General features: G+C 50.6%; 2 protein-coding genes across 7 annotated transcripts in view; one reads left to right on the forward strand and one right to left on the reverse strand.

Annotated features, from left to right (window-relative positions):
• The window catches only part of RECQL5 (RecQ like helicase 5), a 37,255-nt gene extending 35,147 nt beyond the window's left edge, over positions 1-2,108 (forward strand). For 4 of the 5 annotated variants that reach the window (XM_068209490.1, XM_068209492.1, XM_068209493.1 and 1 more), the window contains 3 exons: positions 68-319; positions 786-858; positions 937-2,108. In XM_068209490.1, coding sequence (XP_068065591.1) covers positions 68-319; positions 786-858; positions 937-1,058 — 447 coding nt within the window. In that variant the 3' untranslated portion in view covers positions 1,059-2,108. The remainder of the gene's footprint in view (positions 1-67; positions 320-785; positions 859-936) is intronic. The other variant, XM_068209491.1, reaches the window with a different exon arrangement.
• Positions 1,582-18,917, reverse strand: part of MYO15B (myosin XVB) — a 28,967-nt gene continuing 11,631 nt past the window's right edge. For both annotated transcript variants that reach the window (XM_068209488.1, XM_068209489.1), the window contains exons 13-42: positions 18,741-18,835; positions 17,931-18,149; positions 17,345-17,441; positions 16,825-16,998; positions 16,384-16,573; positions 16,176-16,266; positions 15,429-15,636; positions 13,905-14,020; positions 13,310-13,369; positions 13,003-13,078; positions 12,409-12,527; positions 12,087-12,205; positions 11,542-11,683; positions 11,298-11,409; positions 10,763-10,923; positions 10,388-10,500; positions 10,218-10,281; positions 9,907-9,979; positions 9,472-9,548; positions 9,027-9,103; positions 8,320-8,450; positions 7,283-7,377; positions 6,926-7,003; positions 6,674-6,782; positions 6,201-6,349; positions 5,726-5,853; positions 4,861-4,994; positions 4,152-4,285; positions 3,590-3,730; positions 1,582-3,320 (exon numbers count right to left, since the gene is read on the reverse strand). In XM_068209488.1, coding sequence (XP_068065589.1) covers positions 3,261-3,320; positions 3,590-3,730; positions 4,152-4,285; positions 4,861-4,994; positions 5,726-5,853; positions 6,201-6,349; positions 6,674-6,782; positions 6,926-7,003; positions 7,283-7,377; positions 8,320-8,450; positions 9,027-9,103; positions 9,472-9,548; positions 9,907-9,979; positions 10,218-10,281; positions 10,388-10,500; positions 10,763-10,923; positions 11,298-11,409; positions 11,542-11,683; positions 12,087-12,205; positions 12,409-12,527; positions 13,003-13,078; positions 13,310-13,369; positions 13,905-14,020; positions 15,429-15,636; positions 16,176-16,266; positions 16,384-16,573; positions 16,825-16,998; positions 17,345-17,441; positions 17,931-18,149; positions 18,741-18,835 — 3,542 coding nt within the window. In that variant the 3' untranslated portion in view covers positions 1,582-3,260. The remainder of the gene's footprint in view (positions 3,321-3,589; positions 3,731-4,151; positions 4,286-4,860; positions 4,995-5,725; positions 5,854-6,200; positions 6,350-6,673; positions 6,783-6,925; positions 7,004-7,282; positions 7,378-8,319; positions 8,451-9,026; positions 9,104-9,471; positions 9,549-9,906; positions 9,980-10,217; positions 10,282-10,387; positions 10,501-10,762; positions 10,924-11,297; positions 11,410-11,541; positions 11,684-12,086; positions 12,206-12,408; positions 12,528-13,002; positions 13,079-13,309; positions 13,370-13,904; positions 14,021-15,428; positions 15,637-16,175; positions 16,267-16,383; positions 16,574-16,824; positions 16,999-17,344; positions 17,442-17,930; positions 18,150-18,740; positions 18,836-18,917) is intronic.

The following is an 18,917-nucleotide window of genomic DNA, read 5'->3' on the forward strand; positions in this document are numbered from 1 at the left end:
GGCTGCTTGGAAGGGCAATGCTGCCACAGGAATTGGTAGGTTTGGTTTTCTTCTGTCCCCTCTCCAGGATATGGAAAGTCCTGCAAAAAAGCGGCTCCGGACAGCGGCAAAATCTTCAATTCTGACCCAGCCAGAGGGCAAAAGTGTTGGTCCAACAAAGAAGAAGGTGACTTTTGACTCAAACTTAGAACAGTGTGATAAAGAAGGAAGCAGCAAGACTATACAGCCAGTGACCAAAGGCATGTCCCTCAAAGAGACTGCAGACATCGTTGTCAAGTATTTGACCCCATTCTACAAGGGAGGCAAATTTGCTTCCAAGGTAGAGTATAGCTCAAGGCCCTCTTAAGCAGAAGGAGAATTCATTTCTCTAGGATCTAGGGCTCTGAGAAGGAGGAGATGATCTGGATCCCACCTTTTATTTATGTGCTGTTTAAGTGGCTCCAAGTGCAGGAACTCCCCTCTCCCACAAAAGGGTTGGTGTCTGTTGGTTCCACACTTCCTTGTGATTGTTCATATTTTCACATTAAACCCTGGCATGTTTTTAACTCCCACCTGTGAAGCAGGAAGAGCTCAGGTTTGGTGCTGGTGTAGTTTCCTTGCTGTGCCCTGCAAGGCAGGATGTGTGTGCCTGGGCTTCTCCAGCACTGCAGGGTCAGCTGTGTATGTTCAGTCTAGGAGTGGTTTGTGCTACAGCCAGTCTGTGCTAAGGGCACGACAAACTTGGAAACAGACTGGTGAGGTAACTGGTGTCTGCTTTCTGCTCTTTGTCTTCCCCAATGCTGCAGGATCTCTTCAAGGGCTTTGCCAGGCACCTGTCTCACTTACTGACCCAGGAGCAGAGCCCTGCCCGCAAGACAGGTGTGTCTGGGGTGATTGCAATGCCAGATGAGTTCATGGCTTTAGAGGGGGCAGATGTCTTAAGTAGCAACTCAAAAGATGTTGTTTCCTCTCTTGCAGTGAAGGAGGAAGCACAGAGACTCATCAAGGAGTTTTTCAAAACAAGGCTCAGGTGTGAGAGTGAGGCAGACTGGGAGGAGCTGCAGAGCTTGGAGAGCTGATCCCTGCTGCTTGTTGGCTCTTTCTTCCTGCAGCAGCACCACCACCAGGGGATGTGGAAGAACTCAGCCATGGAAGGTTTTATGAGACTGCAGAAATTAGATTTATTTTTCTTTTCCCCACTGCATTTTTGCTCACTTCTGTCCTTAGTGACATGCATTCCCAGGGAACCATTTTTTGTGAACTCGTGGTGAGTTTCCCCAATAAGTGGGGTGCTGAAACCCTCAAGGACCAAGAGGTGTGAAGTTGTACCTGCTGTGTTTGTTAGGGTCTGCTGCCTTGAATGTTCTGCACTGTCTCCAGCCTCTACTACTTACAGCAGTCTGGGCAGGGCTCAGACTTTCCAGCTGGAACTCTGCTTTGGGATGGCACCTTGCTTTCTAAATGGCTCCTCCCCTTGCTCCCCCTCTCCTGGTCTCTTATTTCAGTGTCACCAATATGCTACAAGTTCTCATGCTTTGATCAGGGCTGCCAGTGACAAACTCAATGTTTGAGTTCTTGGATGGAGTATTTTCATTTGAAGGGCAGGGGAGGACCGTTTTGTAATTACCATGGAGGCAGTGCTTGCTTTCTAAAGGAGGAGAAACTCAGATTCTTTTTCTTTTAATGTGAACTTCTTTAACTTTGTCCAGTTCTGTCTGCCCTTTAATTTAAGTGGTGATACTCTTTCAGTATTAACCCCTGCAATACTTCCAGCCTTTGCTTGTAATCCCTAAAGCCATATTTGCTCCCTGTGCCTCACCAAAAGTCTGCAGTACAAGGGGCAGTGCTGCTGTGACCCTCAAGTTGACACTGTGGTACCTCTGCTGCTATGTTTATATGGAACCCGAACCTGATTCCCTGGCACAAGTCCTTTCTGTTGGATTTTTGTTGGGTTCTGCCTCTATTCCATACCTGCAGGGGCTGGTGGCCTCAGGCTCTAGTGCTGCCAGAGGAACGTGCAGCCTCAGAGGCTGCCCAGGGGGTTGGATCACTGCATTCCACAGATGTATTTTTTTAAATGTTCTGGAGGGTATATGCAGGATTGACAATAAAGCAATGTTACAACTGCTGTGGATTGTTCCTGGAAGCTTTTTCTTACCACTCAGTCACTCCAGAGGTCAGAGGTACATTAAGCAGCACTCAAAGAGAAGCACCTGCTAGGGAAGATGCTGTAGTTCCCACTGGCATCAGCTCACCAGCAAAAGTCTAACTGTGCATCGGGGCTTGCACTGAGCACCCTCAGATCTATCCCCCTTCCCTGCCAACAGTGACAAAATTTTCCTCAAGCTTTGCCCATTACCTGCAGTTAAGTTTTCCCAGGTTAGATGCAAGATCTAGCATATCATACCTTCAGAACATCTCTGTGATTATTTTATTGCAATTTCCTAAAGGGCAGTTTCCTCAGGTCATTAGGAGAGCTGTGGCAATAAAAATAAATTAAATATTTTTGTACAACCCAAAACACTTCAGTATAATACAAGTTCTGTTTGAAGAAGCTTCTTCCATGGGCATGGAGCCATCATTGAAGTCTGACAGCTGCATGGCCATGACTGACTTCTTTATAGTAGAGGGAAGCATATGCATATAATTATGTCAGTGGGAAATTAATTAACAATAAACTTCCTTACCATTGCAGTTCAATCTGTGCCTTAGCATATGTGTTAATTGTATGATTAACACTGATCTGCTTTTCAATTAGGATGCTTTCTACAAACTGCCTCACAAATCCTGCTACAGGACCTCTTCATATCAATTCAGAGACAAATTTGGCTCCTGGGAAACACCAGCAGCCTATGCAGGCGTTGCACAGCCTCAGCTGGGCATTGGGATACACAGATCTCTAGCAAGCACCAGGCTTTGCTCGTGATAATTATTTCAAAACAGAAAGGAAGAGTTGCACAGTGCAAAGCTTGAAGGCAAGTGCTTGCTTTGGGTCAGCTGCTCTTTGTTGGAACGGGCTGTGGTGTGGAGAGGCCCTAGGGGTTTGTTTAGCCACAGCATGGATTGTTTCAAGGAAGTGCTTGAGGGCTGAATGGCAGGTCACAAGGGTTATGGTCACTCCATCGATAAACGCTGTGGTGGCATTCTTAGAAAGCAGCTGGCTGAGGTCATGGGTGTCTTCTGGAAGAGTTCTCTCCCAAAGACAGGTCAGGGAGCACTGACCAAGTTCAGAGAAAGGGAAACAGTGCTGTTTTCCTTGGCCATTCTCCTCCTTTGAGGCTCTAAGAGTGCAGCTCTGTTTTATCCAGCATGACAACAATCGTGTGATACATTTCTTTGGCCTGTCAAAACACAAACCAGCATCAATCACTCTTTACTCCAGAAAGAGCTGCTTCCCCTAATTAAATATCCCCATAAATCACTTCCCATAATTAAATATCAGCCATGTGCTGGGACCCAGCTGCACTTCAGAGCCTGGAAATGCAGAGTCCCCCTCCTCCTTTGGGACATGAGAGAGCAGCAGCACCATCCCTCAGCAGAGGCTCAGCTGGGCAGGGGAGGGCAGTTTGGGAGGTGGCAGGAGGAAGCTGCAGGTCCAGGCTGATCTCACCTGTGACAGTTCCACCCACAGGGCCCTGGGGCTGCCAGGGGAGCCGTAGTGGAGCTCCAGGCCGGGAAGGCCCCCGTCGGAGATGGGCCTCAGGGTGCGCATCTTCTGCAGCTCCTTCAGGGGAATGACCCGGGACACGGCCTGCGAGAGGGAAAAGCCACCAGCCACTCTCAGGAGCAGTCCCTAAAGTGAAACCGGCTGATTCTCACCAAAAGTCACCTCAAGAGCCTGTGGAAAGCTAAGGGAAGGTCTGGGACCCAGGGTGGTGTGTGCAGGATACAGGGCAGGCTCCGGCTGCCCAGCACAGCCCTGGAACTCCCACAGGACTGGGACAAACAGGAATGGGTTCTACATTTACTTTTACTGTGGATTGTGCTTGTTAGCATAAACACTGGACTTAGAAAAGAGCCCATGGCAATAATGCCTGTTGTACACTCTCTTACTTTGGGCCAGTGCTGTTGTCAGAGTGGCTGTGATGCAGGGAAGTCCAGCCTCTTCCTTCACAAGCTCTTCTAAAGTCACAGATAGTATCTGACAGATCTGGGGGAACTGTCTGGCATACCTGGGTGGTGCCATCCACCACAATGATCTCGTCCTTGTTCACACCAAAGAAACAGGGCACAGGGATCATGTCATCGCTGATTCTCTCCACTATGAAGATGGTGTAGCCAAAGAAAGGGAATTTCATCACGTGCTCTAGAAGAGAGCAAAAAGTGGCCTGAGGACAGCAGCTTTCAGCCAGCAATTTACTGTACCAGCCTGGGGTGGTCAAAGTTGCCAGTGTTCCCAATATTTTCTGCATTAAAAAGTAACATTGGCAACTTCTGCCTCCCTCCCTGGGTTCTGAGACTCAATTCTCAGTCGCCTGAGTGGATGTCATGTCCTTTTCTGACTGGAAAACAAACATGCAGCCAGAATATCAATTAAACCACAGCTTGTACAGAGCTCTGAAAATCCACTGCAAACCCCGACAAGAGATGGAACTTCTACCATGATCACCATGCTTGGTGCTGATCTGCACTTCCCAAGCTCCTTCTATCCACACGCTCCATTTCCTCTCCTGAAACACCAACTGCCCCTGTCACACTGCACGTGGCACCTGCAAAGATCTAATCCACAGTGAGGAGCTGACAGGGAATTCCATTCTCATGGCTCATTCCAGGCTCCAAGAATCATCAACAATCTCATGAATCGTCCCAAAAGTGCATTCAGAGCAGCTTCCAGAAGCTGAAACAGCATAGAAACGGAACCAGAGCTGGATGTCTCCTCACCTATGAACTGGATTTTTGCATCCCGTGGCTGGAGGGGCTGCCTCGTTCTCAGCAGTGTGGCCACATGGCTGTGCAGAGCCTTGGGGCTGATGGAGGACTGCAGGGTCTTTGGAGTGTACTCCTTCAGCTCTTCCCTGTGCCAAAAAACAGATTCTAATTAATCCCCTGCCCAGCAAAAATCAAACATCAGCCAGGGGATTAAGAGGAGGGATGGGGCAACAATTTTCTATTTTCCATCTGGGAACAAGGGTGAAGGGGGAGAGGAGGAGCACAACAGGTGAGGCCTGCGTTGGATAAGGTGGAAGGAACCATCAGAGACAGTGAGACCACCCTTGTCCACAGAGAATTTAGCTGTGCACCACTGACCAGTGCATGGAGAGAAATCCCTCCTTTCTGGAGGCAGCAAGAGCTCTTCAGTGACCAGCAGGGTTATGCCATTTCCCTGCTGCTGGTGCTTTAAGGGCATCTGATGGAGGCATTACCTCAACTCCAAGTCAAAGTGCATAAGGAAAGGAAGGAGTGGCAAAGTACAGCTTGGAACTGCAGGTCTGAAAGTGTCCAGTATCCAGGGACAATTTTGTTCCCATTGGGCATCTCACTACAGATTTCAGGTGTCCAGGGTTGAAACCTCTGACACTTGTGAGACAAAATAAAGGCTTAACCCAAGCCATGAGCTCATGCCCTTCCTTCTTGGTGTTACAAATCCATGGCAATCAAATAAAATGTCCATGGCACCCTCATGACCCTCTGTGTTCTCCAGAACTGGACATTTCTTAATTCTTCAGAGAGGACTTCCAGGTGTCTGCCCCTAACCCCTGTGGTGCCTATGGCCATCACAGAGAGATCCCCTCTGCCACAGACATACCTGGAGGGAGCAGAGTTCTGCTGCTCCACTTTGGTCCAGTGCTGGAGCATTGCCAAAAGGCCCACCTGCATCTCCATTTCTTTACTCTGGTTCAGCAGGATCCTCCCATTCAGGTAATCCCACAGCACCTGAGGGACAGCAGAGCAAAGAGGCCTTTGTTAAACCTGCCAGAGGGTACAGGCAAGTCTGGGCAGTGCCAGGCTGCACAGACCCACATCCTGCCTTGCTGATAATGCAAAACAAAGGCTGAGCTCAGGAAGAGCCTGGGGAGCTGCCAGTGTGAGGAGCAGCACTGCTCCAGGCTAAGGCCACAGGCACAGAGCCTTCCTGGCATCCATAGCTTCAGTGTTTAGTCACTCCCACAAACAGCACACAAAGCCTATCAGCACTCCTGCTTTTTCAGCCCCCTTGGGACATTCCTGTTGGATGCGACACTGCAACTGTCCCTGCTAGGGAGGGTCCTGCTCTTGCTTACCTGTCCATAATGGACATCTGTGTAAACTTGGTTGTCAAAGTGCAGAGGTGTCCTCCAGATGAGCCTGCGTAAGGTCACAGTGACTAGCTTGTCCTCCAGCAGGTAATCATGGAGATACTCCTCCAGTTTTATTGGCCTCACCATTTTACCTACATGACACAGAGAGAGGGTCATCCATCCTTCTTGGTGGAGAGGCTGGGACAGGAGCCTTCCTGCATGCCTCAGTTCCACTCTGCCCTGAGACTCCAGCCATCAGCCATTCCAAAGGGACACAGAACCCCACATCTCTTTCAGGAACAAGCCACACAGCCCCTGAGAAGGATCAATCCTTAACCCTAATACAGAGGGAAACTGCTTAAGAGGACCCTCCCAGGAGGCAGCAAGGATGGAGGAACTATTCAAAGCAGGAGCTGTGATGCTCCCTTTTGCAAAGGCTACTGAAAGAGAGAAGCTCCATGCTGGTCTCTACTTGCCGAGATTTTTGTCGTCACTCCTGATAGCAAAGAGAACAAAATCCTGTATCTCTTGCTGTTCACCTATTCCCATCTGCTCACAGATCTCCTGCAAGAGCTCCTTGGCCACCTGAAGCAAGGAAAGAAGGAAATTAATACCCTGACCAGGCGAGCCCAAGAGCAGATAGACACATTATTCCTTGTCAGATACGGGATTTCCCTGGTGTGGCTCAGAGTCCAGACCAATGAAGGAAATCACAGGTGAAAACTCACAGTGAATGTCCTGATCCTGGTGAGGTACTCCATGCCTCCAGGCATCAGCACAACCAGCCGGCGGGCACCGTGTCCCTTCTGTGAAGGACAATGTTCAGGCAGCAAGACATGCAGGGTTCCATCAGCCCCATGTGTTTGTCCCTCTTCTTCCTCATCCCTGCTGCCACTGCTTGTCCGCAGCACCTGCCTCTTCCCTGCCCACTCCATGGCACTGCACTTCCCAAGCTCCTTCCATCCACACGCTCCATTTCCTCTCCCAAAACACCAACTGCCCCTGTCACACTGCACGTGGCACCTCCAAAGCCTCTTCCCTGTCCCCCTTCCCAGCACCCACCCCACTTCCCTGCCCCTCCATACCAGCAGTGCCTCCATCTCCACAGGGAAAGGGAGGTGCCGACGGCCCCCGTACAGGAAGGTTTTGCGCAGGTTGCTCTGGCAGATCTTGGCTATATCTGCAGGAAAAGGAAAAAGCTCCATGTGCTGAGCCAAACAGAGAACTAAACATGGTTTCCTGTGGTGCTGGGTCATCCTGGCTGAGTTGAATCTAACCCCTTGTCTTAGGTTGCGAGATGTGGCTGGCTGTGTGTATTCTATTGCCATCAGTTAGAGGTGGAGCTGTTCACTGGACAGTTTTTTCTTTATCTCTTCCACACCCAATCCTCCCTCCAGCAGATCTCTGCTGTCCGTGGCCAGTGAGTGTCCCTGCATGGCTGAGAAAATTCCATCATCCATGGGGAGAGGCTCTGCCCAGGGGAGGAGCCAAGCATTCCTACCTGGATCCAATCTGACTCCTGCAGCACCACAGCAGCCTTTGCCCACTGCGTTCCCAGAGGAGCAGCTTTCTGCCCCACTGCATTCCCAGAGGAAGCCCAGGCCCATCCACACCAGCCCTGGAGCTTCAGAGGAAAACTCCAGCCTTGTGCAGGATCCCTGCTCCAGCAGAAGCACAGCTGGCACTGCAGGAGGGCTGAGCCATCATGGGATGGGACTGCTGCCACCACCCTGACCCACAGGCTGCCAGGGCCTGCTCTGACTCTGGCAGTGGCTTGTTTTCTCTTTGTACCATTGCATTTGTATTTTTAATTTTCCTAGTAAAGAGCTGTTATTGCTATTCCCATATCTTTGCCTGAGAGTCCCTTAAATTCAGAATTATAATCATTCAGAGGGAGGGGGTTTACATTTTCCATTTCAGGGGAGGCTCCTGCCTTCCTTAGCAGACACCTGTCTGTTCAAACTAAGACACCTCTGGTCACTGCTAGGAGAGTAAAGAGACTTGACCTCACCTCTCACCCTGCCAAGACACATGCAAACATGACAGTGTCTGGGACAGAGGAACAACAGGATGGGGGGATTAGATCTGGAATATTTGCTTTACAGGACACAAACAGTCTTACCGTGGTGGGTGCTGGATGGATCACTGCTGGCCAGCTGCAGGAACTTGGTGGCATAGGGCATCAGGATTTTGGAAGGCAGGAAGTACCCAGTGAGCAGGTTTAGGAGCAACCAGCCCCGCAGCTCACTCTCCCTGTGGATCAGAAAGGATTGTGAGCACCTTGGGACAAGACAATTCCTGCTCTGAGCAGCTCAAAGTGAGCTTGTGCCCTTCTGAACACCTCTGGCAGTTGGCAGAAAAGGAGGTGTCAGCCCTTGGTCAGAGGTTTCTTGTGCTGAGTAAGAGATTGATTCAGTTATTCCAACAGCAAGCAAAGAAAGGGAACAATCAAGGCCACTCCGGTGCCACTGCTGCCACCTCCCAGGGCAGTGTGGGGCCAAGCCAGTCCTTGACTGGTGTTTATCAATTCCCCAAGGCTGGGAGGAGGAAATCAGGACTCTGAGCAGCACCTATCAGGAGCCACCAGGAATGTTTACTGTGCCCAGATAGATCAGCAGCCAGAAATACAGGGAAAAATATCTACTAAAGTGAAAATGGCAGCCCCAGTGACTGGCAAATTTCCTGAGTGCTCAGCAGGAGCTTCGGCACTGGAGCAGCTGGGGACAACCCATCATGAGGGGACACCTTCTCCCCTGGCCCTGGTGTCCCTGCAGCAGATGGTTCCTCTCCAGCTGTGCACACAAAGGAGCTGGCAGTGCTGGTACTCACTGCTGAGGGTTGTGCGTGACCTGTTTGATGACCTGGCAGTAGATCTCATCGTGCAAATTCTCCTTCTCCTTGCACAGCTGCATCCAGAGAGGAGAAAACACCATCAGAGAGGGGATGAGAGCATCAGAGATGTCCCCAGGTCATCCTTGTGCCCTTCTTCTCCCAGCTTCAGAGCTCTGCCAGTTTGGCCTAAAGTTTGGGCTTTGCAGCCTCTGGCCCTAGTGCTATTTAGGCTCAAAGGAGGAGAGAGCAGAGGCAGGTTGTGCTCTCATCCAGACAGTGTTATCCAGGGAAACCATTTACATGCAAACCCTCCCCACAGTCTGTTTCTCCCTCATGTAGGAGGTGCTATTATGAATCTCCCTGCTCTTTTCCTTCCCAGCAAGGTCTTGGCCCTCCATTCCTATTGGTGCTTCCGCACTTTCCCCAGGGGAAGCTCACAAACCTGAAGGATTTCATAGATGCATTGGACCTCAGCCTGGTGCTTGTGTTTTGGCCGATCTCCCATGAACCTCATCAGCGCTGCAAGGCAAAGCCTGGCCTTTAGTCTGAGATGGGGTGGTTCTGCCATGGGGCTGGCAGTGGGCAAGCAAATGTCCTGAAAACTTCTCTGCTGTTACAAGGCTTGCACTGGACATGTGGAGTCAGCCCAAAGCCCAGGCAGAGTGTTCTGGGACATTTAGCACTCAAGGCAACGTCCTTTTGCTGGAAGCTTTCAGCAAGCACACAGCGGGTTATGAACTGCAGAAATGCCTTCCTGCCTTCCCAGAGCTGCAGAAGGGGCCCTCCACTCCCACTGAGCCCCACAGTGTCTGTGTGTGCCCACCCTGACCACCCCACTCCCCCCCTCTGCTGTGCTGTGTCGCAGGGAGGTCCTTACTCTGGAAGTTCTTTGTAGCCAGCTCGTTCAGCTCACTGTCAGAGTACCGGAGCAAAGATGCCTGGATTGGGACCTACAGGGCCAGAACACAGGGAAAAACCAGGGCTGTGGATCACACAGAGCTGTGCTCTGCAGGCTGCACCAGACATTGAGCTGCCAGGATCCCACAGGCAGCACTGAAGAGTACGAGACACCTAAACTTGGCCAGAGACTGCAGCCAAGGATCTGTTCTTTGGCCATGGGGGGACAAAGCCAGAGGCAGTGCTGGAGCTGGGATTCTGGCTGTGGCCAGGGGGAGAGGCTGAGCTCACCTGGGTGTGCCGCACCAGGTGAGCCACATTCTTCTTCTCAGCAGACGTCCCTTTCAGGCCCTGCCTAGACAGAGGAGAGGGAACATGCAGTCCAAGAAATACCCCCAGAAACAGCCTGGTGTGGGTCAGGCTACCCAGGTCCTGTTTGGGAAGGAGCACAGGCTACTCACATGGACTGAGCCTCTCGGAAGTAGCTGGTGGCGAAGTCAGTCATGGTGTAATGGTCACCAGCAGGGACTAACATGGTGCCGGTGGCTTCTGGTGTCAGGCTGAGGACAGAACTCTGCAGGAACACCACCAAACCCACCCTAAAACATCAGCTGAGGAACTGCAGTGTATATTCTCAGCTGCCAGGCCTCATCTGTGTGTGGATCCTCCCCTCCAACACTGTGATGGATTTGAGTGTCTCATCTGCAAAGACTAAGTACTCATCATCTTCCCCCTGCCCTCAGAGGTCAGACACTACCAGAGCCATGGACCCACCCTGGCAGCTCCCACAGAACCCAGCCATGTCCCCTGGGTGTCCCTCCCCAAGGACTGCTCACCTCCCTGCTGGTGTTCCTGCTCCCTGGGGAAGCTCTCATGCTCTTCCTCTGCTCTCCCCGTCTGTCCATGCTGGTGCTGAGGTAGTCAATGGCAGGAGCCAGCTGCACCAGGCTGGTGGGGAAGAGACCACAGCGGCCACCGGTGGAGCCAAACTGCCACCCTGGAAAAGCAACAGAGAAAGGGTCAGGAGCCAGGGCAGATGCCAAGAGAAACAAGCACTGAAGCTCTCGGCTGGTGAAGGAGAGCATCAGACTCACCAGGTTTTCCTGCATCCTAAGGAAACATATATATATATATACACACACACAACATAAAAATACACACACACATATATATGTGTGTGTGTATACGTATATATGTATATATAAAACATATATTCCTAATATTCCTATAACTGAGGCAACTGGGACAAGGCTTTTCTGGCAGAGCTGGAAGCTGATGATGGCAGCCTACCCTATATTCCTCTGCTTCTGGGCACCATGGGTCCAGCAGGCCCTTGATCCTCATCCTGCCAATCCCAACACACCCCCTCACCTGGCTCCACGCCCTGCATGGGCAGCAGCTCGATGAGGTCGCCCTTCTTGAAGCTGAGCAGGCTCTTGTCATCCACGATGTAGCTGCGCAGAGCCACGACATAGTTGGTGTCCTGGGGAAAGGCCACGGCCAGGTCAGATCTCGTCCCAAGGATGTGAAGGGCTCGGATCATGTCATCCCACAGATACTCTCAGTTTCATCTGGGAAACCACCTTCATTCCCTACTGCACTCCAGCTGCCTCACCTGCCTCAGCTCCTGCATGAAGAGCTCCACCATGGCCTTGATGCACGGAGCCTTCGGAGAGTGCAGGATGAGCTGCTCTGTCTTCAGGGAGAACTCCAGGGAATTGCTGCCTTTCATCTCCACTGACAGGATATCTGCAAAGCTGGGAACACAAGCCACCGTGCTCAGACTCTTTCTGCCAGAGCTTGGGATGCAGAACGTGGGGATGGGAGCCCATTCCAAGGACTGGGAATGGAGACATGCCTCAACATTCTCCATGTTGGCCTTCCTCCAGCTGCTCATGGCTTTCACCCTGAGGAGCTCCCTGTGATGACACACGGAGCTGATTCACCCCCAGCGCTCACTTGTTGTAAGCAAAGCTCAAGGTAGGAAGGAAAAGGAGAAGCCAGACTCATTAAAAGGAGGGTCAGTGAGTCACAGCTGGCCTAGGATAATCCTAGAGAGCACAGCACAACTCGGAATTTTCAGCTCCCCATTCAGTTTGCCTCCAACACCCTGCCAGACACAAACTGTCCTCCTGCAGCATCCAGGGCCCTTTTGCTCACCAGTAGCTGCGTAGGATCTTGAGGTGCTCAGGATGGTATCCAGCTGCTTTCTCCACCTTCAGCAGCCTCATGCCCCGGTGAGAAACACCCAGGATCTGCACATCACTTCCCTTTTCACCCTGTAAGGGAAGTGCAGCACAGAGAACTGAAGGCTCCATCCCACCTGCACAGGTGGCACCAGAGAAAGGAGATGCCACACAAGAGGTGTGAAACCCTGCAGGGTATGGAAGGTGCAGAATCACTGCAGTGTGGCCAGGCTGGGGGACAGAAAGAGTGATCTGGAGCCACAGCTAAGGGGCCTGGTGAGAGAATTAAGACTCACCTGAACTGGGAAAAGGCGGGAGAAATAGTTGGCCCAGTTGTCCCGAGCAGCCACTACAATCCTCTTCTTTATCCCGTCCTCCTCAATGGACTGGGCATTGTTGCCAACTCGGAACTCCACTAGCAGGGTTACAAAACGGTTACTTGCTTAGAAAGACTAAGGTGGCCAAGTCTCCCTCTTCCCAGGGATTCATTCCCAGCAGTCCCTCTGTGTTCACAGCACAGCAAACCACATGCAGAGGGGAAAGGACACTTGCACATACCAGTCTACTACTGGTTTCCATCCCTTTCTCCATGAAGATCATGTCAGAGATGACAGTTGGAATTTGAAGCAAATCAAAATCCTATCCTTGGGCTTCAGTTTCCTCTCCCCACAATAAACACTTCAGAACTAAGTTTTTCTGGCTCACAGAAATTTCAGGGCCATTTGGAACAAACAAATATTCCTACACTGCACTCTACAAATGTGCTTTTCTGCTGCAGTGACAAACATTTCTCCTCTACCCTGACTGAAAGGGTTGGAGGTCAATTTTTCATTCCAGACCAGAAGCTGGGATGGGCACGGAGGGGAAGGGGTGATGGGGCTGTTAATTACTCAGCAGGTCTTTCATCTTGCGCTTCTCCTCCCTGGAGATCCGAAAGCTGGACTCAGAGAAGGTGTCACGGATGATCTGCAGAGGAAGGGAACAGAGAGGCTTCCATTGCAAAGGCCACACCCGGCTGTGGTGGAGCATCTGAGGCTGTTAAACTGAGTCTCAGAGAAGAGTGAACAGGATGGATCTGGGGAAGAAACTTGCACTGCTCGGGATGGAGAAGTGAAGGTATCTCATGCAATGTAATTATGCAGTGTTTTGTCCCCAGAGATACACCTGGCCTTGAGCCACACTCACTCCAGTGCTTACCTGTTCACACAGCAAGTTCAGACAATAAGAGTGGCTGAAATTTTCTTTGGGGTAGAACACCTGCAAGAGGAAGGCAATAGTGGTGTTACAGATATTGCAGAAGTAGCTCCCCGGGGATATTTTGCAATCCATATGCCCTGCTGCCAGGGAGGAGTGAGTTCATCTCCAGGGACAGGCAGGGAGGAGATGCTGTGAATGTAAACAGAAGAACCAGGAATGAAGGACCAAAACCTGAGTCAGACCAAGGGATGAACCCTGGTGAGTTTATCACACTCTCCAGTACATGATTTTAAACACATTTGTACTATATTAACAGGAAAGCACTAGGCAACAACAAATTCAGTTCTAGATTTCTCAATGGTCTACAGAGGGAGGAAAGGACAGGTAGAGAAACTGAGACACAAGTGTCAGTAAGGCAGAGCAGGACTCAGATTCCCCCTGACATGATCCCCTGCCTCCAACTCCTGTGAATGTGATCCCAGAATTATCTTTGTGCTCTTATCTTGCATTGAGTACCTATGACCAAAAAAACCCATTTTAACCAAAGATGGGACGAACTCCCCCCCCCAGCCAATCCTCAGCTAAGGAACTGAACCTCTTTGCGCAGGAAAATTTTCCAGGCAGGGTCAACATAGGAAAAGCTGACACTGGTGGTGAGCTTGTACAGCTGGGTCTTGATCCCATCATCACCTGCCACTGTCACAGCAGAGTCTGCATGGGGAGAAAAAGCAGTGAAGATGGGCCGTGAGGGTTACAAGGTCCTTTCCACCCACCAAAGACCTACCAGGAGAAAGGGAACAGTTCCTGGTGGAATATTCCTGTCAGGGAATCTCCTGAAGGTCAGTGACCAGCTCATGTGAGCACAAACCAGTCATTCCCAGAATTTCTGGTAGCATTTACACTTTCACTGTCTAGCCACAAAGTTCATTGCTAAGAACAGAAACACTCCAGGCACGGGGAGCACTCAGCCTCCCATGCAAAATACTCCCCCAGTGCTTGAGGTTGAAGGCACAGGTTTCACTTTGTGTCATTATAAACAGGCTGCTAAAGGTTTCAGAGGAACATAAAAGTTCTCCCCTGAGCTTGGAGGCTGCAAGGTTCTGGTTCAGGGCACCCAAAACTAGCACCAGATTGTGTCTCTGCAGATGTGTTAAAGACAGGCTCAGTCTGAAGGCAACTTCTCAAAGTTCTTACTTTATGAGGCAGGAACGTCTTCATTTAAGCACTTCAAACTTTCAAAATTTCAGAGTCCATAGACAAATAATGTAGTGATTCCCATACTTCAGCTGTTTCTGTATCCCTATTCCAAAGCATGAAGGAATTCTTCAGGCTAATCCAGTTACTTTGATTTACTTTCACAGGACTTCCTAAAGAATACTTTTTTAAGAGAGGAGGAGCTAACAGGGAAATTCTTTTATACCAGGGAAGTTGCTGCAGGATGGAGTCCTTCAGTAATGTGTTTGACTGACTGTTCCTTGCAGGTTATGAAATCTGATGCTGATGAGAATTTTAAACAGCTTGAAATACATTGGTACAGGTATCCAATGTATAAAATTAATTCAGGCTCACACTGAAATTCAAAGGCAAAGCTAAGACTGAATAACACTTCCAAACTACTGCTGATAAGTATTAGCTCCACTTTTTTAAAATGGGCAGCATCCAAACACTCTTTATGTGTCCAAGGTCTCCCAGGCTCAGCCTCCCTTTGAGAAACATTCTCTATTCCTGAGCCTGTCTCTAAGATCCCTCCAGAGGTTTGTAAGGTGAAAGACCTGGCTTCCCATCCCTCCCTGGTCTAAAGTCCACCCACTAATTACCCCCTTGATAATTATGCTGCAGGTAAACAATAAAAGGACCTTTCTATTTTTAGCTGCATTTTTCAGAAGGGAAGCGTTACGAGCTGGGAAGTGCCACGCTGGTTGCTGGGCCAGGCTGGAACTGTGACATCTCTGATTGCTCACAGATGAGGTTGCAGCATCTCCCTGGTCTCACACAGCTCACTCAGTCCCTGGCACGCTGCCTGTGCCATGACCTGTGCCATGACTCTCCTGGGCTGATTCCAGCCCCATCCCTTCCCTGCCCTGCCAGCAAATCCCACATGGCTGAAGCCAGTACTCACCCTTCCCTGTGGATTCCTGCCTGCCTTGGTCCTCAGGCGTTGGTGGGGGAAGAGGGGGAGCATGAGGGGCCTGGGCAGCTGGTGGGGCATCCTCTGGTTTGAAGATGGACAGGAGAGGCAACTGCTTTTCCTTGATAGAGCTGGAAGCTGAGCCTGGCTTGGGCTTGACAGGTGGAGGTGTTTTCTTCTCCTGTGGCACAGGAGATGGCTGCAAGACAGCAAAATATTTGAGCCAGTCTTTCCCTGCGTTTCTGGGCTCTGTCCTGACACTGCTGTTCTAAACCATCCTAGGGCAGCAGCCCACCCCTGGAGCAAGATCTATGTGAACAGCCCACCACTGCCTTTAGATCAACACAAAATCTGCAAAGAGATGATCAACCAAACCCAGAGGACCAAGTATTTGAGATCAAAACCTCCAGTTTGGAAAAGAAAAAAGGATGCTAACAAGCCAAAGCCTTGGTTCCAAACGTGGACAACATGAGTTACTTGCTTCCAGATCAGCCTTTTGCATCTCACAATAGGACTTGCTGCTCCAGAGCCTTTTCTTCAGGACCTCAGATGACTTTACAGACTGGAACTCAGTCTAGGGTGGGCAGGATCATGGTGTGAGCTCCCAGTTATCTCACAACCCAGCCAGAAATCACCTGGCTGCTACTGCAGCACCAGGGAGATCCCAGCCTGCTGGAAATGGGATGGACAGGCTCTCTCTGCTAGGCTCCTAAAGTAACCAGAGAGCAAAGAACTCACTGATCTCTGAGGTGAGGGGTTCATCATTCCCAGCTTGGCCAGAGCTTCATTTTTGGGGTCGTTCTTCTTTATAAATGGCTTGGATACTTTCCTGCAAGGGAACACGGAACAGCATTATGGGGTTTGGGCACAATGCAGGCACGTGGCAGAGCTGAGACAGAGAACCCCCATGTCCCTCTGGCTCACAGGGGGGATCCCACACTCTCACCTGGTGGGCTGGATGGGCTGGGGCTCAGGGGCTGGTCTGCTCTGGTACATTTTGATGATGTTCCTGATCTCACGGCTGGGTGCAGGAAGCTTCTCAGGGCCTGAAGGCTTCACTACAGGCAGCTCCTTCTTTGGTTTTGGTGTCTCCTTCTTTGGCTTTGGCTCAGGAGGTGGCAGAGGGGAAGCAGGAGCTGTTGGGGTGACAGCTTTTATCAACAGACCAGCAAAGACACAAGAGAAATCCCTTTATCTCACTTGACCTTCACTTTCTTTCCCTCTGATGCTGACTGGCAATGGCCTGAATTTCCTCTTTCCTCTCCTGTCAAGATGCAGACTCCCAGAAGAGTCAGATCCTTTCCTTCTCTGCCTAAATCCTGGCCTGATGTTCCTGGAAAGTTCTTCCTTGTCAACCTGCTTGAGTCTCCACTGCATAACATCTTACCTGGCTCTGGTTTAGGGACAGGCTTCACTTCTTTCCTCTTCTCCATCTCCTCTTTTTTCCTCTTCTCCAGCTCCTCTCTTTTCTCCTCCTCCTCCTCCTCCGTTGGCTGGGGTTTTGCTGGAGGAGTCCAGGTTTTGCTAGGTCTGACTTTCTTCACTCGGATGTGCTGCTCTCCTGTATAGAAAGAGGGACTTGAGCTTGTCAAACCCACACCAAAAACCTGGCACTGATGGCACAGTTCTCACTCCTGCCTCAGTCAGCAAAAACCTCTTTCCTAGAGTGAGGGAGAATGTGGCAGTCACATACCCAGAGATTTCTAGAAAACTGGCCCCACAACAGCTCACAATCTGAACTGTAGCTAGCTGAACAAGAACCCCAAACTCCTGTACACACATCTCCAGCAGCTCCTGCAGGGATTAGCTGGATTCCAGACAGGGAGACAAGAACACTTGGGCATGCCAGGAAGGCTGCAGAGCAAGGTGTTATGATGAGTGAAATTCCCAAAGTAGCAGATGCTCACCCATCTTCTGGAAGTACTCCTTCTTCTGCTGGAAGGTTTCCCGAGGACAGTCATCATCATCACTGCTGGAGAACTCCTTTTCCATGTAGTCATAATCCTGCAGACAGTGCACAGCTTGTTTAGTTAGCACCAGCCAACAGTATCTCTGCAGTGCCCTTCAGCTCAGGGGTGATTTTGTCTCAAACTGTTCTGATCTAGAACCTCTCCACATCCAGGAGTGTCCCAATAGGTCAGTTTCTAACACAAGGAACTCTCAGCCAAGCACAGAGAAGAGGGATTATGTTAGAGGCTCAATACAGCTTGCTGGAAGATAAAGAACTCAAAGTAATTAATTCTCCTGTGGAAAAATTCAGCTTAACTGGAAATGAATTGGCCAACCTTGCAGCCAAACCTCCACAGGGCAAAAGCCACTGAGGTGTGATCCTTAGAGACTCAGCAAGCAGAGTTTGAAAGGTCTCAGTATCATCAGGAAGCACAAATCTCTGCTCTCCTCTCTGCCAAACCACGGCCACACACGGATGGACGCAGAGCAAACACCAGACACGGAATTCAAACCAAATCCACCACGGCCGTTTGTTTCTCATACCGGCTCTTTTGCCTTAGCTGGTGGCTCTGAAGACCTTGATGGTGTTGCAGCAGCCTGGCTGCTGGAAGGCTTCTTGGGTTTTGGGAGAGTGGCTGGGGCTGAGGCTTGTGCTGGGCTTGAGACTCTTGGCCTTGAGTTCTCCAGAGACTTTTGCCGCTTCTGCAGCTCCTGCTGCTGCTGCTGGGAAATGCTCATGGCTTGAAGGGTCATCTGCTGGGCCTGGGGAAGGAATTGCAATGCCCATGAGCTCTAGACTACACAAACCCAGCCATGAGTCACAGGCTGTCCTGTTTTTTCACTGTTAATCAATCCCAAAACATCCACATAGTGCACGGCAAATTTCCCATTGTGTGGACAAAGCATGCCATGGGAGTCTTCTCCCACCTGGCCAAGGATGCAGAGCTCCTAACACCCCCCAAAGGCTCAGCTGCCAGCCTGGGACTGCCATGCACTCAGAGGGCTTTGCACAGAAAGCAGAACACTGCAGACCTGCATCTGTAGCGAATCCCAGCTTAAAACCCCATGGGAATTACAGTTGAATCTTCTCAGGGCCTGCTCCTCTCTCTGCTCCTCACTCACTGATGGTGCCTCAGTGTCCCCATGGACACAAAGGGACAAAAAGAGGGTTCCCAGTTTTGCAGTTTTAAATAATCCCCACTTTATAGTGGGGATCAAAATGGAGTTCACTCCAGCATGTGAGCAGAGAGTGACACAGAGCAGGCCCAAAGAGGAGGAGAGCTGGGCTTCCCCTTCCAAGGCACAAACACCAATGTGTGGCTCTTCCCCAGGTCCTGGGGCCCTTCCACTCACCATGAGCATGGCCTGCTGGTTGATAAAGGCTTGCTGCTGTGCTGCCAGCTGGCTGGGATCTACAGCTGGAACCACGGGCTGGGGCATCACCATGGCTGTGGAAGACAACACACACATCTTCAAAATCCTACAGGTGAACATTCCCCACTGAGCCCCTCACCTGACACTGAAATGCAC

This window comes from Anomalospiza imberbis, chromosome 19 (assembly GCF_031753505.1).
Source record: "Anomalospiza imberbis isolate Cuckoo-Finch-1a 21T00152 chromosome 19, ASM3175350v1, whole genome shotgun sequence".
In the NCBI taxonomy this organism is placed as follows: domain Eukaryota; kingdom Metazoa; phylum Chordata; class Aves; order Passeriformes; family Viduidae; genus Anomalospiza; species Anomalospiza imberbis.